The 25,838-nt window shown below is 52.1% G+C and overlaps 3 protein-coding genes across 7 annotated transcripts; 1 reads left to right on the top strand and 2 right to left on the bottom strand.

The window, feature by feature from the left end:
* Positions 1-748: 748 nt before the first annotated feature.
* ARID3C (AT-rich interaction domain 3C) lies at positions 749-7,763 on the bottom strand. The gene is made up of 7 exons (XM_006060501.3): positions 7,367-7,763; positions 5,458-5,530; positions 3,510-3,693; positions 3,076-3,359; positions 2,164-2,346; positions 1,846-1,935; positions 749-1,390 (listed from the first exon to the last, which is right to left on the bottom strand). Exons 1-7 carry the CDS (start codon positions 7,694-7,696, stop codon positions 1,290-1,292), a joined length of 1,245 nt encoding a protein of 414 aa, XP_006060563.1. The 5' UTR covers positions 7,697-7,763; the 3' UTR covers positions 749-1,289.
* A 6,897-nt stretch (positions 7,764-14,660) lies between these two features.
* Positions 14,661-17,452, bottom strand: SIGMAR1 (sigma non-opioid intracellular receptor 1). The gene is made up of 4 exons (XM_006060440.4): positions 17,166-17,452; positions 16,832-17,032; positions 16,606-16,698; positions 14,661-15,698 (listed from the first exon to the last, which is right to left on the bottom strand). Exons 1-4 carry the CDS (start codon positions 17,314-17,316, stop codon positions 15,472-15,474), a joined length of 672 nt encoding a protein of 223 aa, XP_006060502.1. The 5' UTR covers positions 17,317-17,452; the 3' UTR covers positions 14,661-15,471.
* Positions 17,453-21,745: 4,293 nt separating this feature from the next.
* On the top strand, positions 21,746-25,181 carry GALT (galactose-1-phosphate uridylyltransferase). Of its 5 annotated transcripts, none has more exons than XM_006060439.4 (11): positions 21,746-21,916; positions 22,204-22,373; positions 22,648-22,723; positions 22,814-22,862; positions 22,987-23,116; positions 23,267-23,323; positions 23,483-23,605; positions 23,880-24,012; positions 24,115-24,198; positions 24,573-24,727; positions 25,009-25,181. In XM_006060439.4, exons 1-11 carry the CDS (start codon positions 21,892-21,894, stop codon positions 25,087-25,089), a joined length of 1,083 nt encoding a protein of 360 aa, XP_006060501.3. In that variant the 5' UTR covers positions 21,746-21,891; the 3' UTR covers positions 25,090-25,181. The 5 variants fall into 5 exon arrangements, with proteins under 5 accessions (XP_006060501.3, XP_025137714.1, XP_044796146.1 ...); XM_044940211.2 differs by having other exon boundaries at positions 21,758-22,020; XM_025281929.3 differs by lacking the exons at positions 22,648-22,723; positions 22,814-22,862 and having other exon boundaries at positions 21,755-21,916.
* The last annotated feature ends 657 nt before the right edge of the window (positions 25,182-25,838 follow it).

Genomic DNA, 25,838 nt, shown 5'->3' on the forward strand with positions numbered 1-25,838 from the left:
AAGTTCCGTGAGACACTTTTGGAATCTTCTAAGAGACTTTATTTTTTTAGGCTCCAAAATCACTGTAGATGGTGATTACAGCCATGAAATTAAAAGACGCTTACTCCTTGGAAGGAAAGTTATGACCAACCTAGATAACATATCCAAAAGCAGAGACATTACTTTGCCAACAAAGGTCCGTCTAGTCAAGGCTATGGTTTTTCCAGTAGTCATGTATGGATGTGAGAGTTGGTCTGTGAAGAAAGCTGAGTGCCGAAGAACTGATGCTTTTGAACTGTGGAGTTGGAGAAGACTCTTGAGAGTCCTTTGGACTGCAAGCAGATCCAACCAGTCCATTCTAAAGATCAGTCCTGGGTGTTCTTTGGAAGGACTGATGCTAAAGCTGAAACTCCAGTACTTTGGCCACCAAGAGTTAACTCATTGGAAAAGACTCTGATGCTGGGAGGGATTGGGGGCAGGAGGAGAAGGGGACGACAGAGGATGAGATGGCTGGATGGCATCGCAGACTCGATGGACATGAGTTTGAGTGAACCCCGGGAGTTGGTGATGGACAGGGAGGCCTGGCATGCTGCAATTCATGGGGTGGCAAAGAGTCATACACGACTGAGCGACTGAACTGAACTGAACTGAAGGTTCACGCGATTAAGCGTCTTGCCCAAGAACACTCAACACTGTACCGATGTGGCAGGATCGAGATTTGAACTCAGTCTGATTCATGAGACTGTGTTCTCCTATTCATGGCCTTTGCTATTCTGTCTTCCTTCTTGAAAACCCCTGGCCCAACACAGCCTGTGTATACCACGTAATTCCTCTTCCTCCCCAACCCACAGACCCAAACAAGAAGGAGAGGAAGCACTTGGGAGGGAGGGATCACAGCTTTATTATCCAGATATGAACTGAGGGACATCTCCTTTACAACAACCCAACCCATCCCTTCACCTGGCTCCTGAAGAGAAGCAGGTCTGACTTGAAGAGGTGGCGTTCTAAAGATGACATTGGCACAGGGGAGCACATGAGGAGATGATGGTAAGAACTCTTATTATTATTGGGGGAAGAACTCTTTGGTAGATGCTGCTGGAGTTGGCCAGGGAGGAAGTGCCCTCCTTTTGCAATGAGGTAGATGTAACATCAAAAGAAATCTCTTTGGCTTCAAGTCCATATGGCAGTGGGGGGTGGGAGTGGGTAGTGGTCACCTCCCAGGGCTGGGTCCTAGAATGGGCACGCTGGAAGAATGGGTCCCCTTCCCCCTCAGCAATGGGGTCGGGACTCTCAGTTTCAAGTAAGAGTTCTCAGGGTGAGGTGCTGGAAGGGGGCCCTGTCGGGAGTGGGGGTGCAGGGTTGGTTGGGCCCTGGGAAGCTGGTACAGGCTGGCGACGGGCAAAGAGGACACCTAGCAAAGAGATGAGGAATTGGTAGAGGGCAAAGACAAGCAGGAAAAGGTAAGGCAAAGAAATAGAAAAGGGAAACAAAAGTCAGTGTCCTGATTGCTAGAATATCACACACAGAGCCCTGTCACAACCAATGAGCCAAGTCCCTTGAATCAGTTAGAGACTCTTGTGCCCATATAGATACCCTCCAACATGTAAACAAGAAACACTTACACTGATACACAGCCCATGATGAGACATCCCATGGTATTCCATGCCAGAGAGGTCATGCCTTGGACCCCATGCCATGTAAACACCCCCTTTAATCCAGGCCAGTGTAGCAATTCCCCAAACCCCATGTTACCCATGCAGGTTTGGATATCCCTGAACCTCATGCTAGTAGAGAAAGTCTAAAATTCCATGCCGGCATAAATACCCCTGACCTCATGCGATCAGAAACAGCCTACAGGACCCATACCAGTGTAGACCACCCCGTTGATCTCTAGGGCCATGTTGATACTGCTGATACCAGTGCCTGCCAGACTGAGAGGCCCATCCAGCCGCTCTTCTGTCCCGGAGGGAGCAGGGAAGTCACATTTTGGGGAATTAGATTTCAGCTACAAGCTCCCCCCTCCATCCCTGTAGACAGTCCCCATCCCACTTCAGCCCCACACCTGTAATCACAGAAGTGTCTGCTGAGGGATCTATCTGCCCCACCTCCAATGCCTATTGGGTGATGAGTCTGTCCTCCCTCATTGCACAGGCTAAGCCCTCTCAGCAACAAGTCCCTCCTCACCCCTAAGGGGAACCTTGCCACGGGGCAGGAAACTGGGGGGTGCGCTGTGTCGAGGTAGGTCCATGGGCCCCATCAGCACAGCCCTCTTCTCTGGGGGTTCCTCTGGTGCCACCTTCTCACGTGCAGGTCCAAAGGCCAGGCCCACAGGCAGTGCCAGTCGAGGGGTGGGAATTCTGCTCTCTTCTGAAAAAAAACCAGATCATTTAGCTCCCCTGGCCCAAACAACTTTGTCCCTGCATCTAGTTCTCCCCATAGGCCTGGGACCAAGGGAGGTTACCCAAGTTCAAGCACCAAATTCAATCTCCCCTCCCATCCAGTCTCAGCATAGTCTCTGAAGCTGGAGAGCTCAAAAAGGCCAATATACCTGACTAGGTTGGTCCAATCTGGGGGAATTCCCTTGCTTTTTTTAAATTTATTTTTTAATATAAATTTATTTATTTTAATTGGAGGCTAATTACTTTACAATATTGTATTGGTTTTTGCCATACATTGACATGAATCCGCCACGGGTGTACATGTGTTCCCCATCCTGACCCCTCCCACCTCCCTCCCCTCCCTTGCATTTGATTGTTAAATAATCCAGGGAAAATAGCAGGCATAAACCACATGCAGATAGAAGCCATTAGTGAACAGGTGTGGAATGAAGCTGCTCTGGATAAAGGACCTTTCCCTGAGCTTCAGCCCCACACCGCGCGGTAACCCATACCCCAGAGCTCCCAACGTTTCACTGATCCCAAACATCACTACACCTAAACCTTAGCATGCACCAAACCTCAGTGCCCATCAGTCCTTATTGTCCCCATACTTCGATGCCTCCCAGACCTCAGAGTTCCCATATTTTAATGTTCCCTTTATCTCAGCACCCTTCTAGGTCTCAGAGACCCTCAAAATTCAACTGCTCTACCCTCACACCTTTCTTAATGGGGCTCGGGCTTAGCTGCGCGCAGGCGTGGGCCGGCAGGCCAGAGGCGGGGCCATGAGCAGAGCGTGGGCTGGGCGTGGGCGGGGCGGGCCCGGGCTCAGGGGCGGGGCCAGGAGTGCCCCGAGGTGGCTGCCCAGCCAGGCCGAAGAGCGGGGCTGCGGTGTAAGCCTGACGACGGCCCTCGCGCCGGTTGCTGTCGATGGCAGCCTGGAGCTCCCCAGGGGAGCTGAGCGCCCGCGTCTCGCATTCGTACGGGTACAGATACTTCATGTACCTAGGAGCGGACGGGGTAGGGTGGGGTGGGAGGCTGGGCCCAGCTGATCAAGCCTCACACCCGGACAAGAACCCTCAGGGGGAGCCCCCCAAGCCCCCGGCCCCCAGCTCCCGCGCCTCGCTCCCACCGCTCGCGCGCGCCTGGCCTCACTGGGTGCGTAGAGTGAAGGCGGCCGACGTGATGGTGGTGGGCAGGCTGAGGCCGCGCGTGACCTCCCGCCACACCTTGCGATTGATGACTTCCACTAGACCGCCCTTGGCCGTCACCAGGCGGAACAGCGCGTACAGGTCCAGCACCTGCTTCGCCATGATGGGCACACGGTTCACGGGTGTCCCTGATGAGGGGTGAGCAGAGAGTCAGGACACTAAGACCCTGTCTGCCGGCATCCTCAGAGAGTGGAGGAACCGGCTGCCTGGACCTGTCTTGGCGAGGCCCTGGCGATGAGGAGGTGGGATTGCAGGCGGAGCCCACAGCCTCCAGAGCCTCCACTGTAGCAGGAAGGACGGGAGGCTAGACTAGAGGGTGGCAAACTTCTTCTGTAAAGGGCCAAACAAATGATAAATGTTTTAGGCTTTCCAGGCCAGTCTCTTAGAGCTACTCCACTCTGCCATTGCAGGCTGAAAGGATATTCAAAGGAATAGAATATAGAGGATATTTAAAGGAATGAACGCGGCTCTAATCCAATAAAACTTTATTTTCACACTCTTAAATTCAAATTTCACACGTGCAGAAAGGTTATTCGTCTTTCAAATTTTCCCCTTATTTAAAAACGTGAACCCCCCTTCTTTTATCGTGGGCGATTAGCTTTGGCCTCCTGGCTTTAGTTTGCCGCCCCCTGGGGTAGACCATAGGAAGGACTTCCTGACAGTGCTGAAGAGCCAGACTCCTCTAAGTAGCGGCCCCTGGGTGGCTGCAGAGGCAGGGGATGGTGAATGGAAGAAGCAGCCCCCGCCGCGGCTCGCCGACTCCGCAGTCCCCGCCGCCCCCGCCGGCCGGTCCTGACAAAGGGGCCTGTCTGCGCTGAGCGATGGGCCCCAGTTAATTCCTTACCGATCTCGGCCCCTTCCGCTGCCGCCTTTGGACCCGAACAATTAGCTGCGGTCTGATTAATGGGGGGAAATTATCGGCCCCGCGGGACACCCTCCCCCGCACAGGGAGCAAAGTAAGGCAGGGACCTGAGGGAGGCAGAGCTGGGGGGAAGAGGGAGCTGGGATCTGCTCAGACCACATTACCCTACCCAGTGGAGGGGATACCAGGAGGAAGGGGCAGGGAGGGGACATTCGGATCAGAATGACCCAGCCTTCCTGGGGAGCAAAAGGCCCTGGAGCCCCACTGAGGGTCCCTGGTTGGGAAGGGACCTGCGCGGGGTGCTGGCCTGGCCCTGGGGTGGGGACCTGAAGGACTTTGGCCGCCAGCTGCACTAAGGGGGTGGGGGTGGGAGCCAGTGCAGCCAGTTAATTAGCGGCTTATCAGGCCGCTCTAGTGTGAGTTAATTAGCTTTGTAGAGAGAGATAATGAGTCAGTCTTCTGGACCCATGAATCTGGGGAGAAGCTGAAGTGATGAACTGCCGCCCACCCTGATCCCTTCATGGACCCTTGTTGCATTCACTTCTGGCTCTGAGATTTCTGGAAAGGAATTCCTTCTCCTCCACAGCACCTCCTACCCCTCAAGAAGTCCTTCCTTGGGTCTAATTCCAGTCCTTCCTGCTGCAAAACACATTGGATGTTTCCTGCCTGAAGCAAGGGGAAACTGAGGAGAGACGAGGCTGGAGGAAGGGCCAGGGAAGAGAACCAAGGCATTCCCAGTCCCCCAATTCTGGAAACCCCCACACCCCAGGCCAGCCCCCTACCACTTCACCCTCCCACCCTCCCAATTGATCCCACACTCATTAACCTGCCAGCGGGTTGCCCACTAATTAATCCCTGGGTGGAGAAGGGGGGCAGGGTCAGAGGTTAAAGACGCTATTGAGGACCCAAAGGATAGGTGCTTCCAAGCTCAGATCTCTGCAAAGAGGACCCAAACTGAGGACTAAACCCTGGGGTTTCCCTTCCTTGAACCTGGTTCGTGAGGGTCCCTCCCTTACATCAACCCACTCACCCCTCTTCTGCATGAAGCTAAACAGGTCATCCAGAAATTCTTTCCTCTTGGGGTCTGCATCGAGCTCGTACAGCTGGGGAAAAACTGAGGTCATTTCCCAGCTCTGTATCCACCACCCCCACCTCCGCACTGGGACCCCCTTCAACTCGAACCCCTGGATAAAGGACCCCAGCTGAAGGGGCAAGGTGGTTCTGAAACATAGACTTCCTGAGAGAGCATTGAGCTCTTTGCCCTGGGGGCAGGTAGGGACACTTCCCCCCCGCCCCCCAGATACATACAGACACCCTCTACTGGCTAGTAGTGCTGTGCCCTGGGCAGTTAACACCACCCACCTGGGGAGTAAGGGAAGAGAAAGCTGCAGAGGTTCTGCCTGCCTTCCAGAGCCCCAGGGAGGAAGTCAGGCTGGTGCTATGTTCTACATTGAGGAAATTGACAGATATGGCTGAGTCACTCATTCACTCGTTCATTTGTGCTAGGGTTTCTTGCTGCTCACATGTCTGTGTGCCAGGACTGGGGATGAGGGGCGGAGAGGCCTCTAACCCATCCCTCTGGCAGGATGGATGCTCAGGAAAGCTGGATTGAAACCTAGGGCCTCTCAGCCCACATTCTGGTCTGATCTCCTTCCAGGAACAGTTTCCTCTACTTCAGAAGCTGCCACAGAGCCAATGGCCCTGGACCACCCAAGACCTGTAGGGTGAGGACTTGAAAGGCCAGGGATCCTCCCACCCCTTCTCAGTCACCTACTTCCAGTATCAGCTCTCAAATACCCCAAGGAGGGACAATCCCTAAGGTAACAGTGTCTTTTACCCAAGTAACAATCCCTGAGAAACACCGACAGGTAACACTCCATCCCCCAATAGGAACTCTCAGAGTAAAAAAATACCCATGAGTAACAAACCCCAGAGATGCACCTTTAGCTCTACACTCCCACAAGAACTGAGCCCTAAGTCTTAAATGGATACCTGCAGATAACATGCCTGCTTTCCAAGTAATAAGCCTCTGAATTACACCTAGGAGAAATAGTCACTAGAGCCACATCTCCAGAGTAACAGAACCCTGAGAAACAGTCCAAGTTTTACACAAAAGCCACAGAGTCTAACCACAGATTAACACTTCAGGAAAATACCCCAAACCAACATCCTATGAGTAACACCACCAGAATAGTACACCTAGAATCAGTGCCCTGCATAACACCTTCTAATGACAGCCTAGAGTAGTGCCTTAGAATAACATCCAGATGGGTTCCCAGGGGATGAAGAGCCTCAAATTAAGGCCCTGTGAGGAAGGCCCTGTCATTCCCAGCTGCCCAGGGGCCCTTCAGTCCCACCGTGACTGTAGTGGTCATCGCGGACTGGCAACTGTCACCCCATAGGACTCAGGCCAGAAAGAGGATTTGGATGGGGAGAAGGGGACAAGAAAGAGACGAGGTGGATATCAGCTTGCCAAAGGAGTGGCAACCTCAACTCCACTTTTAAAGATGGAGGTAGGCATCCCAGGACACCCCAACTGGTCCCTGGACTTTGACCTTGTGACTTGATGTGGAGAAGGTGGCATAGTGCTAGCACTGGAATCCCCAGTTCCCAGATCCCCCTCCCTCAGAATTCTTGAAGATTCCTACACTCCTCCCACTTGCCCTTCCAGCCTCAACAAGTGCCTTCAGTCTGTCGGCCTCCATTTTTCTGGGTGTCTCCTGCACCTCATGGTGTGCGCCTTCTTTCTGTCTCTCAGCATGTCTGTCTCTCCCTCCCTGTCACTGTCTCTCCCTGTCTCCCCACTGTCTCTCTCCAGGTCTCTATCTCTGTCCTTCCATCCTGCAGAGCACAGTGGGGGTGGGTGTGCTATTAATCTCCTTGCTCTGTTTTGCCCAAAGAGTAGGAAGGGGGAGGGTCTGACATTGAGAGGGTCCTACCTGCTTGAACTGCTCCTCGTAGGTCCACTCGTGGGGATGAGGTCCAGGGGGCTGGCTGGAAGGTGAGCTGCTGCCCCGGGTCCCTGGCATGCTCTCCTCGGCTGCCTCATCTTCTGCCCCAGCTTCTTCTTCCTCCTCATCTTGGCCATCCTCTTCTTCCTCAGCTCCAACCTCCCCCAACCCCCTCTCAGGGGCCTCCAGGGTGCGGGATCCAGGAAAGGAAGGCCCCGGTGGTGCTGGTGGTGGTGGTGGTGGTGGTGGGTGTGGAGGGGCCAATGGCCCCACCCCCTGGGCCAGCCTGGCTGCCTGCTGTCTCTGCAGGGCTTCCATGACAGCTTCCAGGCGCAGTCCCCCCACGGGTGGAGGGGCTGGCACCAGGCGGGGCCCTGAGGAAAGGGCTGCCTGTGGGGGAGGGAATGATGGGCGTTGGATCCAACCAAGGGGAGGTGGTCATGGATTCAGGGAAGCACCAGGGGGGGCATGAGGAAAAAGTCAGAAAGATCGCTTTCTCAGAAATCCACCGAGAGGTAAAAAGAGCAGGAGAGACCGGGACCGGGTCCAGAGAGGCAGAAACGGACATTGACAGAGCACAGGTAGAGACTGAGCAGATCAAAGAGGGTGACAAGGACCAAGAAACAGAGAGAAATGGAGGGGAGAGAGAGAATGACAAGGAGATGTGAGGATAGAAATGGAGATGGGACCGAGAGATGGGGAGAGACAAGAGACTGAGAGCGACCAAGGTGGAGAGAGGCAGAGATAGCAGGCAGAGACAGAGATGGGGAGAGATGAGATTAATAGAGACATCAGAAAGAGAGACTGGGAAGGTAGGAGATAGAGGAGCAAGAGAAAAAAATCAAAGACCTGAGTGACAGGCTGTCCAGGGAGAGTCACAGAGAGACAGAGGCAGACAAATAGTAAGACCAGGGTAGAGAGGGACCAGAGAAGACCGACGCAGCAGGAGACAGAGACAGAAGAAAGACATTAGACAGAGACAGGGCAAAACAGTTAATAGGCAGGAGGGCAGAGACAGGGGAAAAGACGGAGACGAGGCAGAGAGGCTGAGGACTAGAACCGAGGAGGAGCGGGAACAGAGGATCCCCGGGACAGACCCCGGGAAGGGGCCGGGGACGCCGGGGTCTCCTTGCCCGCTCCCTGGCTCCCAGCTGCCACACTCACCAGCCTGGCGCGGCCCGCTGCTCCCGTAGTCTCCACGGCGCTCCCTCCGTTCAGCCCGCCTCTCGGGCGGCCCCTGTCGCGGCTCGGTTCCCTGCGCAGGGTCCCCTGCCGTGCGCTCCTGCCGCCGCGCGCCCCTCCGGCCTCCGTGCGCTCACTCGCTGCTCTGCTGGCGGCGGCCGCGAGGGCGGGACCCGAGCGGGGCAGGGCGGGCGGGGAGGCAGGGGGAGGCCCCGGGAGGTGGGGGGGCTCTGCGGCTTCCAGCCCCCCAACAGGTGTCTCACACCCTCCATACAGCCAGATTCGGGGAGGAGAGGGCGCTGGAGAGCTGCTGGGGATCGTGCAAAGGAGAGTGAGGCGTTCCCCATCACTGAACTCCGGTCCGGGGTCCTTCCCTGGCCGCACACGTCCGGGGTAGGGGCCCCACACCAGTCCTCCGTGCCCGGCATCCAAACACCAACATTCGTGTTCACACACCAACGCACCCTGTCCCGAGTTCAAGGCACACAGCCGCCCTGCCTCACACACTTGACTAGAAGGATGCTGTGGCGCCAATGCCTAGACTGACTGTGATCAGGAGGGGAATCACTGCAGGGTTCTGGGGTGACGGTGCAGGGCCTGGACAGAGCAGAAACTTCCCCTTGCCCTGCTAAGGTGCTGGCCCCAACTGCAGGCACGCTGCAGCTTGCACCATACTCGCACATGGTGAACTCGCTTCTGCACTCACACACTCAGAGGTCTCTGAGCTGCTTGCACACCAACATCAGGGCACACATACCACCTGCATGTACAAAGCTACACCCCATTTAGCTCTTTTGACGTTCTATTATGGAAAATGTCAACATATTCCCAAGAAGAGTGACTAGAATAATGAGCCTCTGGCACTCCTCACGAATTTCAGCAGTGATCAGATTTTGCCCATTTTTCCAGACACCCTCTACCCATGTTTGCATAACTATCTCCAACTGCTCCAGGCTCACCCCAACCCCCGGTTATCCTCCAGATGAGGAGATGCCATTCCTTAGCAGCCTGGACCCCACTCTTAAGCACCCTCATACATTCCACAGTTTCTTCCTATGCCCAAGGAAATTGACCTACTAAAAGCACCCAGAGGTGATGCCAAGTGCGTGAGTGAACATCACGCCTCTGTAGGAGTGATGGCTGGCATGGTTGTGAAACTCTGCTGTGTCAAACGCAGGACTCGGCACCTGACGTCATTCATACTCACTGAGGTACACTGGTGCCAGGGCCAAGATTCCTCTAGGAGGCAGAAATTCAGGGGTGAGTTTTACCTTCTTCTTCCTCCTCCACCCTCTCCCAATCAGTCTGTTCCTCTCAGGTTGCCCTGGCCTGGACCACCAATTCTTCTTACCAGGATCTTGTGGTGGGTAACACCCCTGTGCTCTCCCTGGCTCCAGCCTCCACCCTGTCCCCAGCTCATTTCCTGCTATGGCACGAAGTCCTTATTCTCTTTTAGCCCACCCCTGGTCACAGTGAAACTCAGTCCTGCTCATACCCTTGGATCACTCCAGTGCCCACCTGCTCAGATTTCAGATCGGACAGCCAGTCAGACACCACCTCCACCAAGAAGCCTTGGTGATCCCACCACTTTCAAATCCGAAGCCCCCTTCCCCCACGGCTTTGTGTGGTGTAAGTTCTCCTGGGGCAGAGTCAAGCCCCTCTGCTGCCCCACCTCCAAGGTAACTCCTGTGCTCAGCTTGCCTGCCTCCCTCCCCACCCTCTAACTTCCCAGGCTGTTCAGAGGAGAGGAGGTGCCTGGAGAGGGATAAAGGTAAAGTTCCTGTTGGAAAGGTAGGAACTGGCTTGAGGGAATTCCAGTTCTGAGGGTTTGGAGATTGCTTTGGAGGGGATGGAGAGGGATAAGGGACTGGGACGCTACTCCCCAAGGACAAGAATCAAGTGGGGCTTCAAGAATAGTGGGGCTTCCCTTGTGGCTCAGTGGTAAAGAATATGTCTGCTGTTGCAGGAGACACGGTGCGATCACTGATCCGGGAAGATCCCACATGCCACACCACAACTATTGAGCCTGTGCTCTAGAGCCTGGGAGCCACAATTCATGAGCCCGTGTGCCACAAATACTGAAGCCCCAGTGCCCAAAGCTTGTGCTAGGCAACAAGAGAAGCCACTGCAATGAGACGGCCTCGCACAACAACTAGAGAGTAATCCCAGCCTGCCACTAGAGAAAAGCCTGTGCACCAACAAAGACCACACACAGCCAAAAATAAATAAAATTATGTTTTTTAAAAAGAAACATAGTAAATTCACCTTTGGGTCTAGGCTAGGAAGGCACAACAGGGAAGAGCAGAGGAGAAGGAATAAGCTGACTGGAACCTGGTTTCTCTTTCTCTCTCACCATCTGTGAAGAAGAAAGGCATCTTATACCCATATATAGCCCCCTCTGAGCCTGTACCTCACACAGACAGACAGATCTAGACCTCCATTCATCCAACACATACTTATGGAGCACCTACTTTATGCGAGGCACTGTTGGACACAGGAGTAAATATAGCAAAGTCCCTATTATAATGGCATAATTCCAGTGGGAGGAATATATAGTGTGTATAATAAGCAAAATGGAGAAAAATAAATCTGGGTTGAGGGAATAGAAAGGGAATAGTGTATTAGTTACCTATTGCTGCTGCTGCTGCTGCTAAGTCACTTCAGTCATGTCCGACTCTGTGTGACCCAATGGACAGCAGCCCACCAGGCTCTACCCTCCCTCGGAGTCTCCAGGCAAGAACACTGGAGTAGGTTGCCATTTCCTTCTCCAGTGCATGAAAGTGAAAAGTGAAAGTGAAGTTGCTCAGTTTTATCTGACTCTTTGCGACCCCATGGACTGCAGCCTACCAGGCTCCTCTGTCCATGGGATTTTCCAGGAGTTACCTATTACTGTGCAACAAATTACATTCAAACTTATCAGCTTGAAACAGCATTTATTTTTTCACAATTTGTGGATCTGGAATTTGAGAGTGGCTTAGCTGAGGGGTGCTGACTGTCTTTCATGAGGTTGTAGTCAAGATGTTGGCTGCAGTGATTTGAAGGTTTGGCTGGGACTGGAGGATCCACTTTGCTCACAGGGCTGTTGGCAAGAGGCTGTTCTCCCCAGCTGGGCTGCTCCATAGGAGAGGATCTCATGTCTGAGTGTCCTCCCAACCTGGCAGCTGGTTTCCCCCAGAAAGAGTAACTAAAGAGGGAAGAGAGCTTTTTATAACCTAGTTTTAGAAGTCACACACTGTCACTTCTGCCATATATTATTTGTTAAAAGTACGTAACTAAGTCCAGCCTACACTTAAGGGGAAGGGAATTAGGCTTCACTTCTTAAAAGGAAGAGTATCAAAAATTTGCTATTTGAAAACCAACACAGAAGGGCTGATATTACCCAATGTTAAGGGAAGGACTCACTGAGCAGGAATTGAAGGAGGGGAGGAAAGGCCATCCAGATACGTAGGGAAGAGCCTTGCAGTCAGAACAGCAGGTGTAAATATCCTGAAGTGGAAGTTTGATGTGTTGGAAGAAAAGCAAGGCCACTGGTCTAGAACACAGAGGCCAAGGTGACCAGCTGGATGTTTGGTCAGAGGTAACATGGATCTTGGAGTAGGTTCTTGGAGGCAGTGAAAGGACTGGATGAGATGGGAAGCCATGGGAAATGGCTGAGCAAAGAGTGAAAGTCTGACTCTGGTTTTTGAGTCTGGCTCTTACCTTCCACAATGGATGTAAGCATGAGGCTCAGTTAGGAGGCCATTGCAGTAATCCAGGCAAGAGATGATGATGGCTTGTACCAGGGTGGTAGCAGTGGAGGTGGCAAGCAGTGGTAAGATGCTGAATATGTTTTGAAGATAAATCTGACAGGATCTGTTGATGTCTTGAATGTAGAATGTGAGAGAATGAAAGGTATCCAAGATGACTCCAAGGTGTTTGGCCAAAGCACCTGGGTAAGTGGAGGTGCTCTTAACTGAGGCCATAAAGACTTCAGGAGGGGCAGGATTGGGAGAGAAATCAGTTTGTGTTGAACATTTTGAGATGCCAATTAGATGACCAAGTGAAGAGGTCAAGTGGAGATGAAAGTAATCAGCTATCTGAATCTGGAGCTCAGAGGAGACCAAAAATGACGCATCAAGACACATAGATGGTCCTGAAGTTCCAACCACTGTTGCAAATGGCAGGGTTTCCTTCTTTCTCGTGGCTGAATAATATTCCATGTAGATATATACCACATTTTCTTTATCCATTCATTCTTGAGAGTATTATGTGAAATGAAATAATCAGATAAAGACAAATGGTATACATTCTCACTTAAATGTGGACTCTAAAAAAACCAAAAAACTGAACTCACAGAAACAGAGAACAGATTGGTGGTTGCCAGAGGTCAGGGGTAATGTGGGGGCAGGGGATAAATGAGAGTTGTCAAAAGGTAAACTTCCAGTTATAAAGATAAATAAGTCCTGGGGATGTAATGTACAGCATACTGACTAGAGTCAACAATATTATATGGCATATTTGAAAGTTGCTAAGAGAGTAGATCTTGAAACCTCTCATCAAAATAAAAAAATGATGACTGTGTGGTGATGAATGTTAACTTGTGGTAATCATTTCATAATATAGACATATATCAAATTATTACATTGTATACCTTAAAATAAAACCTTGCATATCAATTGTATCTCAGTATAACTGGTATATAGACATATAGGTAGTACTTATTTATAGTTGTCCCGTGTGGCTTGTGGGATCTGTTTCCTGACCTGGGATTGAACCCAGACCCCAGCAGTGGAAGCCTCAAGTCCTAACCACTGGATTGCTAGGGGATTCCTTAGATGGTATTTTTTTTTTTTTTTTTCCTTAGATGGTATTTAAAGTCATGAAATGGTTGCAATCCCCTCAGAGCAGTATAGACCTGGGAAGTCAGAGGTTGAGGAAATAAGCTAGATCTAGCAAAGGAGGCAAAGAAGGAAGAGTAGTGTCCTCTAAGCGACATGAACGTTTTAAGATTGTGTCAAGTTAAGAGAAGAAATAACCACTGGACTTAGCAGCAGAGATGGGGAGGAGCCTCGGAGCTTAGTCCTTTGTGAAAGAAATGACACAGGGAGCTGGGGCGTCCCTAATACATGTGGGCTCTAAGCCTAGAGGCAAAGGTGGGTTTCAGGGTGAGAGAAATTCTGAGGCTTGACTTTGCAACCTGTGATCAAACGGAGAGGCTGCAGCCAGGGCCTGGCATGGCCGACACGGTGGTGGTGGACTCTCAGGAGGCCATCTTGCCTGGGCCTCACATGCATTCTGTGTGACCAATTTAGACTTTTGATGTTCTCAATGGTTATATATGTAGTCTTTTGTATTTTTGTTCATTAGAATGTCAAAATTTTAGAATAAGACATTTTTTTATAACCACGTTTCTTCCATTTTAAATATACTAGAGTGCTAAGAAATGAGGCCTGAGCCTTGCTCAACCTCAGAGCAAGGTAGGAGGGTGAGGCAAGTGCAGGGCCCGTGGGAGTGTTTACTTCAGGCACCTCTCTGATCTCATCCTAGTCCCAGCCCTCACTACCTCAGACATCACCAGTGTGCCTGCTGCCCACTCCTGGGAGCCTCCACTGAAGTAAGGGGTCCTGGAAAAAGCAGACCAGAGAGGAGGAACTCTTGCTCTGGGTGGAGGTGAACATGCTACCCTGGAAACCTAGTACAAAGCAGATGGAGAATGACGCTGCCTTACAGCTCAAAAGTGGCTGCACACTGCCACCCAGTGATCATTCAGAGTAGGAATCCCAGGACTGTTCCCAGAACAGCACTAGCAGAGGGAAGACCAAGACACCAAGAGGAAGACACACACCTCAGTTAGCCTTGAATTTCTTCAACTGTGGCATTCAAACTTGGTGGAGAGAAACTTATTAAACATGCTGATCTCAAGGCCTCAACCCAGAACTGATCTCTGGGGATTGGGCACAATAATCTATAGAGTCAATGAGCCTGCGGGTGATTCCTGGGAACACTGAAGTATTGAGTAAAAAGCCGCTGTCATAAACTGAATCACACAGTGAGGGAGAGACCTTCTTTAGGCCTCCAGGAGTTAGAGGTTTTCCTGCTGCTCAGACACGAAAAGAAATGGAATTGTTCAACAGGTCTTTATTAACAGAGATAGACAGATGGACAGAGAATGCAGCAAGGGCAGTGTCCAGAAGCTGTGATGGGTGTGTGCGCAGAAAAGGCTTTCTCTAGGCCAGCGATGGCCCCTTGAACCTGGGCCCACCTGTCCAGGTACTAGTCCCAGCAGTGGGCCCTGGGCTGAGGCCAGCTTCCCCATCATACCCTGGAGGGAGGTGTGACCTCAGCATTTTCCATTCTCCTGGTTCTCCAGAGGGTAGGGGACAGACCATGAAGGTACTTGCATAGCAGGGGAACAAAAAGGGGTAAGGCATATGGTGAGGATGGGAGATGAAGGGGAAGGGAATCATAGCTGCAGGTGAAGGGAGCCTCCAAAGGCAGCCCCTCTTCTCCCCCATCCCCCCTAATCAATGGCTGCTGGGCTGAAGGGTCAGACCCAGGCAGTTTGAAATAGCCACCCCCATCCCTAACTCCAGAGCTCTGACTAGGGGCAGAGAGGTTCTGGAGAGGCCTGAGTTAATCTTGTGGGATGTGTGTTGGAACATGACTGGCTCCCTTGGTACATGTGGGGCTCCCTCTCTGGATGGGTGTGAATGCTGCCATACACACAGGATTCAGTATCTGAATGTGTGTCTCATGTGTTCCCATGACTCTCTATGTTTGGTTGTATAAGCATGTATGTCCCTGCTCATACATCAGGAACTCAGTATCTGCATGTGGTATGTTCTTGTCTTTTCACATGGGCTTCAGCAAGTGGATGTGTGCGGGCCCGCCCGCTCCTGTCCATCCACAGGTCCTCCTTCAGGCCTGGCTGGTCAGGCATCCTGGCCGAAGAGGTAGGTGGTGAGTTCCAGCCGGAGGCCCCGGGCATAGGCTCGAAGAGTGTAGAAGAGGGTGAGGAAGTCCTGGGTGCTGAAGACAGTGTCAGCCAGTGCGAAGCCCAGGGTAGAGGGGATGACACCCCGGCCATACTCCACCATCCATGTGTTTGGCCCCCACTCCACAGCCGTTGCCTCACCAGGCCCGTGCACCACCGTCTCCCCTGGTGGGACAGGGAGCAACCACCTGAGGAGCTGGGCCCTGCCCTTCCCTTCCACGGCCACCCCCACCCCTGGCCTATAGGCTCTCTAGGGGTAGGGAATGGACAGGCAGCTTCAGGAAAGGAAAAGCTTTACCTCAATGGTTTGGTTGGGTAAGGGGCTAAGGTGGCCACTCCTGAACTTTCCTTTGTGGCATCACCTGGCTCATGTCCTCTCATGGGGGAAGTCTCACTTGGCCCCGCACCACCATCTGGGAGCCATGGAAGTCTGCATTCCCAAGCCTCACTCATGTCAAGCAGAAGTTTGGCTAAACTTGGGCTGGGCCTATTATATAGGGTGAGATGAATATGAAACTTGCTAGGCTTTCTGAGAAATGTAGCTATTCAATTACAATGTCTGCCACACTTTTTTTTTTTTTTTTTGCTGTGCTGTGCAGTATGCAGGATCTTAGTTCCCCGACTAGGGATCTGACCCATGCCCCCCTACACTGGGAGTGCAGTCATAACCACTGGACTGTCAGGGAAATCCCATGCCTGGCACGCTTGTAACATTCAACACCAAAGTTACTTAGCAGTCCAAACGCTTCATTATACAAAAAAACTGTCTGCCTTGTCTTTGGGGCATGACAGCATTTTCGATTACCCAACTGACTCCAGTAACTGCTGGGAATACTGGATGATTAAAAATCAGACATGGTTAACAGGAAGTTATGTTTCCACTTGGACAGGGGAAAAGTCAAAGAAACCCTCAACACTGCCTCATCAACCACCTGTGGCTTACCTGGAGGGCAAAGGAACGAGGTGGAGGGCCCCTCAATGCACCCCATTTTCCATGGCATGGCTCCTTCCCCCAACTACAGGCACCCAAGAATGAAAAGACCCACCTCTCTGACAAAGTCACCCAACCCACCTGGGTAGAAGACCTCACTTTTAGTAGTACCCTCTCTCCACTGGTGGAAGGTGCCAGAGATGATGGTATCCGAGATCTCAGCCCAGTAGCGCCCTGAGGAACAATCAAATGGACACTGAATACCAGGGTATCCGTAGCATCCTACGGCTTGGCCAAACGGCAGAAAGGAGGGCATGGGCCTTTGTACAGCCCCAGTCTCCCAGTCCGGCCCGCCGCCAGCACTGACCCGAGTGGCCGCTAGAGCCCAGAGCGGTGCCGAAGAGCAGCACGTACTCGGACAGGGAGGCGTGCAGAAGGCACATGGCGCCCATCCAGCCTCCCGCGTTCACGAACACCCACTGCAGGTCCTCGTCGGGCAGCACGTGGCCCGGGTGCAGCCGCCGCAGCTCCACGATCAGCCGAGAGAAGGCCAGCTCGTGGTCCAGCCCTGGCGGGGGTAGAGGAACAACAGAGTCAGGGCCAGCACCGGTCCGGAACTGGGAAATGGTGCCCCCGGAACCTCCAGCTCGGCCCGGCCCGCCCCAACCCGTGGTCCTCCACCCGTTCACCCGCCGGCTCACCCGCGTACTGCCGAGCCAGCTGCGCGATCTCTTCGTGCTGGAAGACGAAGCTCTGAGTTCCCAGCCAGAGCCAGACCACCTGGGCCAGCACAGCCGCGACCGCCAGGAGCAGCGCGGCCCACGCCCACCGCCGGCCCACGGCCCAACACATCCCGGTGGGTGGCCTGGCACAGTGCAGCGCTAGGGATTGCCGAGGCGGGAGGCTGTGACTCTCACTGCCTCCGAGTCTGCGGCGCGCGGTCCACTACCCGTTCCCCCGCCACTGCCGTGGTACGGCTCGCCCTGGCCAATCGGAACTGCCAGGGCGCCGGGGCACCGCCTCTCGGGTTGAACCATTATCTCTCCGGGAACGGGGAGCCGGGAGCTCCGAGGGGGCGGGGCGCCGCCGCGCGCGTCAGGCGAGGGGGCGGGGCTAAGCCCTCCGAGCTGCCGGCCTTCGGTCCTCTAGGAGGGGACTCTCCTACTGCCGTCCTACTTGGGGTAGGAGAGGATGGCGGTGAAACGCAGAATGGACTGGCCCCTCCTGGGCTCACTGACTGGTGAAGCAGGTGAACCCGAAGCAGAGCCTTCCGGGACTTGTGATGGTAAATGCCCGCCTTTGTTAGCACAGAAGGTGGGAAGGAGGCTCTTCAACTTGGGAACGTATGGAAGGCTTTTGGAGGCGGTGACACTTAAGCAGTGTCTTTAAGAGCGACGGGAAGGGCATTGCAGTGAGCCAGTCAGACCTTCTCCAAGAGCAAAGGCACGGAGGAGAGACTCAGCGTGGGGTCTTCCGGGGGCCGACAATTCTTTCTTTATTCAGAAGCACAAAATGTGAAAGGAGGGGCTTGTAAACCAACGGAAGGTTATCAGCCGCGGGGGAGTGATAAAGGAAGAGAAGCATAAGAAACAGAAAAAAGGCAGCATAGAGAGGTGATAAGAAAGACTGACTGGATTAAAAACCTGGCCCCTGCCACCTACTAATTGTGTGATCTTGGACAAGTTGTTTAAACTTTTTGTAACTCAATTTTCTCATCTGTAAAATGGGTTGAATAAAAGTACATAGTTTATTGTGATGAAGACTAAACCAGTTAATATTTACAAAGCAATTAGAGTCTGGCATGTGGTGTCATGTGCTAGTTATATAAACAAAACATAAAGGAGAAGAGAATTGGAAGACTGTAGCCTCACACATGAGAATGATGGAATGAGAGGTCAACACAGTCAATATAACTGATATTGTTATAATAAATATAACTGAGTGGTCCTATTAAATGATGGGAAATGGTCATTGAGTTTCTCAGGAGGGACATGTAGCAGAGAGGTGAATTTACATTCACAAATCCATTCCTTTTGCTCTTGGGCAGCCAGATTATATTCCAGTCTACTCAGTAGTTAGGTGAGAAGTATAGGCAGAAATGATGTATGCCACTTCAAGGTCTGGCTCCTAAAGTCTGTGAAATTATTGACACACTCTGTCTTGCCTTCTCTATTATCATAGTTATATACAGTTAAGTAGTTAGTAGAGAATTCTGAATGTTGCATGGGACAGAGCGCTTCCTCTCTCCCGCAGTGGACTCTGGTGCTAAGCCACTGAGTTTGCGGGTTGTTTGTTACAGCAACTAAGATTATTTATCCTGATTACTAAAGAGCAAAAGACTTGTTACAGTGTACTGTGCAGATAGAGTAGAGGCTGGGAAGATGGACTATTTTTTTTTTTTTTGAGATACTTTTAACTAAGACGGGAAAGATTTAGAAAGGGATTATTGCAAGACTGAGAGAACATGTTTTTGTATTGGCTCTGGCTTCTGTGACACTCCTGAATTGACCATTCTTTAGTATCCCAAGTAGCAGGGACTACCCCAAAACTCTGGTCTCTGCCCTGCTGTTTTAGGAAGAGTCCTCTGGGACTGTCTAGGTCTTCAGCTCCCCTACCTGGTCTTTCAGAAATCTTCTCCAGCACACACTGTTTTAAAAAAAGAGAAAGGCTAATTATTAGAGATGCAAATCAAAACCACACTGAGGTATGACCTCACACAGGTCAGAATGGCCATGATCAAATTGTCTATAAACAATAAATTCAGGACAGGATGTGGAGAAAGGGGAACCTTCCTATCCTATTGGTGGGACTGTAAACTGGTACAGCCACTATGGAGAACAGTATGTAGGTTCCCTAAAAAATAAAAATAGAGCTACTATATGATCCAGCAATCCCACTCCTTGGCATATATCCAGAGAAAATCATAATTCGAAAAGATGCTTGCTGACTTCTCTGGTGGCGTACTGGATAAGAATCTGCCTGCTAATGCAGGGGACACGGGTTCGACCTCTGGTGCAGGACGATTCTACATGTGGCAGAGCAACTAAGCCTGGGTGCCATAACTACTGAGCCCACCTGCTGCAACTACCGAAGCCTGAGAGCCTAGAGCCTATGCCCTGCAACAAGAGAAGCCACCACAAGGAGAAGCCCATGCACCACAACAAAGAGTATCCCCTGCTAACTTCAACTAGAGAAAGCCCACACAACAAAAAGCAGTGAAGACCCAACACAGCCAAAAATAAAAAAATAAAATTATATTAAAAAGAGAAAAGATGCAAGTACCCTAATGTTCATTGCAACACTCTTTATAATAGCCAAGACATGGAATCAACCTAAATGTCCATTGACATGGATAAAGGAGATGTGGTACATATACACAATGTAATATTACTCAGCCATAAAAAAAGGATGAAATAACAGCAACACAGATGGACCTAGAGATTATCATACTAAGTGAAGTAAGTCAGACAGAAACCAGTAACCAAAGCACATATTGCTGGGACTTCCCTGGCAGTCCATTAGTTAAGACTTCATGCTTCCAATGCAGGGAACGCAGGTTGGATCTGTGGCCCTGGAGCTAAGATCCCACATGCTATGGCAAAAAAAAAAAAAAGGCTGAATATTTGGAAATTGCCTGGTAGTCCAGTGGTCTGTGCTTCCACTGCAGGGGGAATGGGTTTGATCCCTGGTCAGAGGATTAAGATCCCATATGCCATGTGGTATGACCAAAAATAAATAAGTAAAATAAACAAATAGTTTTTTTAAAAAAGCACAAAACCCTTCCTGTTTTTCTTCATCCTGAACTCCCCTCTGGGCACACTGTTGTGGGGTCAGCTACAGTGGCTGCTGCAGTGGCAATATTTATTGTTAGCCGACAACATCCCCTTTCCACAAAAAGCAGATTTTTTATCCCTTTCCCTCTGTATTTCATGGGCAGCCAATGGGATATATAAAGCTCTGGTTTCTCAGCTCCATGCCCTCTAGTGGTGGGCTTTAGATTTAAGTCTGAGGCCCCTGGGGCAGAGATAAGGTAAATGACCTAAGACCCAGTTTTTACATCTGAGCTCAGCAAAACACCTGGCTTGACCTGGCGTGGCTTGGGGGAAGGGGCCTTCCTGCTACTGCCCAGCTCCTAGCTCACTAGGTTTCTATCTTAAGGTTCACGGAGGGAGTTTCCTGGTGGCCCAGTGTTTAGGATTCTGGGCTCTCACTGCCATGACTCAGGTTCAATCCCTGGTTAGGGAACTGACCATCCTGTGCATGGTGTGCCAAAAAAAAAAAAAAAAAAAGAAAGGAAGAAAGGCAAGCTCCCTGAAGTCTCAGAGACATTTCTAAGCATCAAGAAGAGCCTGTGAACTTGGGTCCACATCTCAGTTTGGCCACTTATCCTCTGGATGACCTTGAGGTCTCTGTTCTCCACTGCGAAATGGGAAGGATGTTCAGGCAATATTTAGATGACTCTATAAAGTGCCAGGGGAGGAATTAATTTGAAGTTTATTCTAGTTTTAGCCAACTGGTTTGATCCAAGGAAAAGTTGGAGAAGGGACAGGATTGTGCAAAGGAAACACCCCTGACCTCACCCAGATGGTTGTTGGAGCTACTGATAGTCCTATCCTCCCCACAATTTCAGATTTCTTATAGCCTTCTTACCCTGACCACTTCCTGTGCTTTGTGTGTGTCTGTATATATGACACACAGAGAGAATATGGTTAGTTAGCCCCCTTTCCCCAAACCTGTTTCTGCTGCCTGGTGGGGCTAGCATATGGTTACAGTGAGGTACCCACTCCTTCAAGTAGTTGCTGAAGCCAGGGTTTAGGTGAAGCAGCTCAAACCCCACAGCCCCGTATCCCATCCCCTTGCTTTTCCTCCACCAGAGTCACTGAACAGGTAAGTGAGGTGATTGTGGATCCAGGGTTATACCCTTACCTATCCTAGAATGTAAGCTCTGGGAGGGCTGAGACTATGACTTGTGCACACAGGGACATCCTTTTGCGCCACATGGAGCTTAGGTTCCTGGCACGCGGTAGATGCTCAGTAGGTAAATATTTGCTGAATGAATGACCAAATGACTTAATGCAGCAAAGAAGTCTTTTGAGCATCCCGGAGCTGAGGGATCTGTAGTAAGCAGTTTCACAGAGGCTGTTTCAGGGTAGTTAGTGGCTTTGGCCCTAGAGTGGGATCGTCAAAGTCGCCCCCTGTAGGGGTAGTCAGTTCTGAGCCCCGCCCCCAGGTGGTAGGGCGGACCCTCGGGCTGTCACGTGCTGGCGGCTGTCCAATCATCGAGGCCGGGGCGGGGCCAGACAGAAGCGGCGATGGGGGCGAAGTGAGCAGGCTCAAAGTTCCAGACGATACCTACCCCGCGGCGGCCTCCAGTCGCGCCGGGGAACGTGTGCTGAGCAGCGCCAGCAGGCGTTAGAGGCGGACGCCATGGCCACAACCTTCCGGGCTAGCGGTAACTGCAGGGCGGCCGGGACTCGCTGGGACGCGAAACTGAACCCTCCCCTTCCTTAGGAAGTTGTCGTCCCTGCCCGCGGGTCGGCGCGCCCACCGGTCCAGGCACGCGCTGCGAAGGGACACGCCGGTGTTGGGGCTGCAGGCTAATTGGCGCTAGGAACGCCCAAGCTCCGGCCTTTAGCTCTTGAGCAGGGTGGGGCCAAGAGGTTGCATCCGAGCTTGGGCCTTCTGCAGGGGAGAAGGGGGCGAAGAGCTTTGTGACTGATCTGGACTCTCTGCCGCCAGAGCATCAGCATATCCGCTACAACCCGCTACAAGATGAGTGGGTGCTGGTGTCAGCGCACCGCATGAAGCGTCCCTGGCAGGGGCAGGTAGAGCCCCAGCCTCTGACGACAGTACCCCGCCATGACCCCCACAACCCTCTCTGTCCGGGGGCCACACGGGCCAATGGGAAGGTCAGTCTTTAAATCCTACATCTGCAGGCTTGGCGGGGGGTGGGAGTAGGGGGAGTAGCTCCATCTCTTTTCCCTTACGGCTCCCCTTCACCCCACAGAGGAATGGACCCTAACCCTTTACCTCACAGGGGGAGTGGACCTCCTTCTGGGTCATATCCCGCCAAGTCTTTCTGACCTCAGAGTGGCCTTCCCCACCTACTTATAACCTTGACACCCACCAGATGACTGGTGGTATATAGGCCAGCAAAGGCTTCTAGCCCATCCTTGTCTGTAGGTGAATCCTGACTATGAAGGCACCTTCCTGTTTGACAACGACTTCCCAGCTCTGCAGCCTGATGCCCCGAGTCCAGGTAACCTGGCTCTGGGTGCTGTTGGGGAGCAAAGAGGTTGTACCTTGTTGGGGGACTTCTACTGCATAGAGTGATACCCCTTTATCTTAGGACCCAGTGATCACCCCCTTTTCCAAGCAGAGGCTGCTCAAGGAGTTTGGTAACAATAAATTTCTACTCTTACACCCTTCAACCTGGGGCCTGGACTGAATACTAGGATTGGGCCCTACCCCCAACACAGCAAGCCCTATACCTATGTCATCTCTCCTTCCTTCACCACCTAGTAAGGTCATGTGCTTCCACCCCTGGTCGGATGTGACACTGCCTCTCATGTCGGTCCCCGAAATCCGAGCTGTTGTTGATGCTTGGGCCTCAGTCACAGAGGAACTGGGTGCCCAGTACCGTTGGGTGCAGGTCTGTGACGTTGCCCCCTCTACTAGATGGTCAGGGAAGGGGTGGTACAATTTGGTTCTGGGAATTGGCACTTTTATTTCCATGGGCTGTGGTCGGGAGGGGTTGACTTGGTGTCTTTTTGGCTTAAAGCTCCCTGCTTCTACCTCGTAGATCTTTGAAAACAAAGGAGCCATGATGGGCTGTTCTAACCCCCATCCCCACTGCCAGGTAAGAGTGTGAGGGGCTTCCATAGATTTTCTGGGTTGAGTCCAATCCAGCACTGTGGGTTGGGGAACTGGAGTAAGGGAAGGGCCAGAGGAAGTATGCTACTGATGAGGAGGCTCAGGGGGTGAAGGATCTGCCTGCTCTTCTACTGCCCCTTGACAGGTGTGGGCCAGCAGCTTCCTGCCAGATGTTGCCCAGCGTGAGGAGCGATGTCAGCGGGCCTATCAGAGTCAGCATGGAGAGCCCCTGCTCGTGGAGTACGGCCGCCAGGAGCTGCTCAGGAAGGTGGGAGAAAGCCAAATCTTGTGTCCCTAAGAAGCCCCTAGCCTAACCCCAAAAGGAGAGGTGTGTGAAGGAGAAGGGTAGAATGGAAGTAGCAGAGAGACTTGCTAGTAGGACACAGCAATAAGCTAAAAGAAAGATAATAAAGACTTAGACTAGGGTGGTAGAGGTGGTGAGAAGCCATCAGTTTCTACATAGGTTTTTTGGTCTTCCCTTACCCATTTGCTGGCCTCCTCACACCCACCTTGATGACATCATTTCCATTGGGTTGGCCTAGGAACGTCTGGTCCTAACTAGTGAGCACTGGTTGGTGCTGGTCCCCTTCTGGGCAGTGTGGCCCTTTCAGACATTACTGCTGCCCCGTCGGCATGTTCGGAGGCTGCCTGAGCTGACCCCTGCTGAGCGTGACGGTGAGTCTCCCAGCTGGGCCCCTGGGGCCAGGCTTTGGCTGGGGATGGCTCTGGTGGGGACAGCATCTGTGCCCCAGACTGAGAGTCAGGTTCTGATTCCAGATCTATCCTCCATCATGAAGAAGCTCTTGACCAAGTACGACAACCTATTTGAAACATCCTTCCCCTACTCCATGGGCTGGCACGGTGAGGCTTCCAGAGTACCTATGTCTATCCCCAACGCCATTTCTGGGCTCCTGGGTCCCAGCTTAGTGGGCTGCAACTCCCAGTAGGCCTTGGAACACTTGCTGGGGAAGCATTCAGAGCAGATATGCCGGAACTGAGAGTGGAGATGCGAACTTAGTGAAACTGTCTCCCAGTGCACTTTCTGGTGCCTTGTCTTTCTGGCAGAGTATGCTGGAAGATGTAGTTTTCAGGTACCTGCTATGGTTTGGGGAGAAGGCAGTGGCACCCCACTCCAGTACTCTTGCCTGGAAAGTCCCATGGACGGAGGAGCCTGGAGCTAGGCTGAAGAACTAAGAAAGGACCCTTCCCAACCATCTCTGCCTTCTTTTTGTCAGGGGCTCCCACAGGATCAGAGGCTGGAGCCAACTGGGACCACTGGCAGCTACATGCTCATTATTACCCTCCACTCCTGCGCTCTGCTACAGTCCGGAAGTTCATGGTTGGCTATGAAATGCTTGCCCAGGCCCAGAGGGACCTCACCCCGGAGCAGGTCAGGATTTGGAATACCCTGGATCCTTGGGTCCCCTTTTCTCTCCTGTTTCCTCAAGGGATCCCAACAATCATGACCCTAAAACCCGCCATAACTTCGGTATTCCTGGGGACTCCAGAGCTGCTCAACTCCTTCATCTCTGGCTATTCCAGCAGTCCTTCTCACCAACCTCCCTGCCCCACACACCCTCCCCAGTGTCTAGTGTCTTCTCACACTCAGAACTCCATACCCCATTCTGGGCAAACATTACCCTCCCTAATTATCCCCTTTCCCCCTTCCAGGCTGCAGAAAGACTAAGGGCACTTCCTGAGGTTCATTACCGCCTGGGGCAGAAGGACAGGGAGACAGCAGCCATCGCCTGACCACGCTGACCACAGGGCCTTCTGCCTGAGGAACCAGGGCTTAGAATTTGGGCAGATGTGGGATCAATAAAACTATGCTTCTCAAACTTTAATCACATATTCTAATGCCAGAGGAGTGTGAACTCTGATCCCCGGGGGTCTGGGGTTAAAGGCTGAAGGCATAGCTCCAGCCACAACCTTCTTTGTCAACTTTTTTGCTTACTCAGTCACTCAGTTGTGTCTGACTCTTTGCGACCCTTTGGACTGTAACCCGCCAAGTTCCTCTGTCCATGGAATTTTCCAGGCAGGAATACTGGAGTGAGTTGCCATTTCCTTCTCCAAGTGGGACTTCCCAACCCAGGGATTGAACCTGTGACTCCAAGAGATGTGCAAAAATTTAAGAGTGCGGCCTCCCCACCTCTCCACCCCAAATCTCTGAACAAAATTAATACTCCATGTCATGTGTGGCTTATAGAGTCTTTTACTCCTAGGGTAACAAAAGCAGCCCAGTTTAAAATTGTTTAGAATCCTTTGTTCTTATTTTTGGCTGAGGCTTTGGGAAAACCAGAGCCTCCCTTGCACCATCCCTAGGGTGTCAACTCACCAAGCCTGGGACTGAGGGTTTGGTGGGCATCAGGCGAGGAGGATCCTAGTCCCAGTGGTCAGTGGCCAGGCCCTGGGCCGCTGGCCAGAACCCTGGCTTTGTGAGTGGCTGCACCTTGGCTCTGCTCCAGCCCACAGGGGCTGAATGGGCGGGCAGGGAACGTGTA

The sequence above is a fragment of the Bubalus bubalis genome, chromosome 3 (genome assembly GCF_019923935.1).
Source record: "Bubalus bubalis isolate 160015118507 breed Murrah chromosome 3, NDDB_SH_1, whole genome shotgun sequence".
NCBI classification, from domain to species: Eukaryota; Metazoa; Chordata; class Mammalia; order Artiodactyla; family Bovidae; genus Bubalus; species Bubalus bubalis.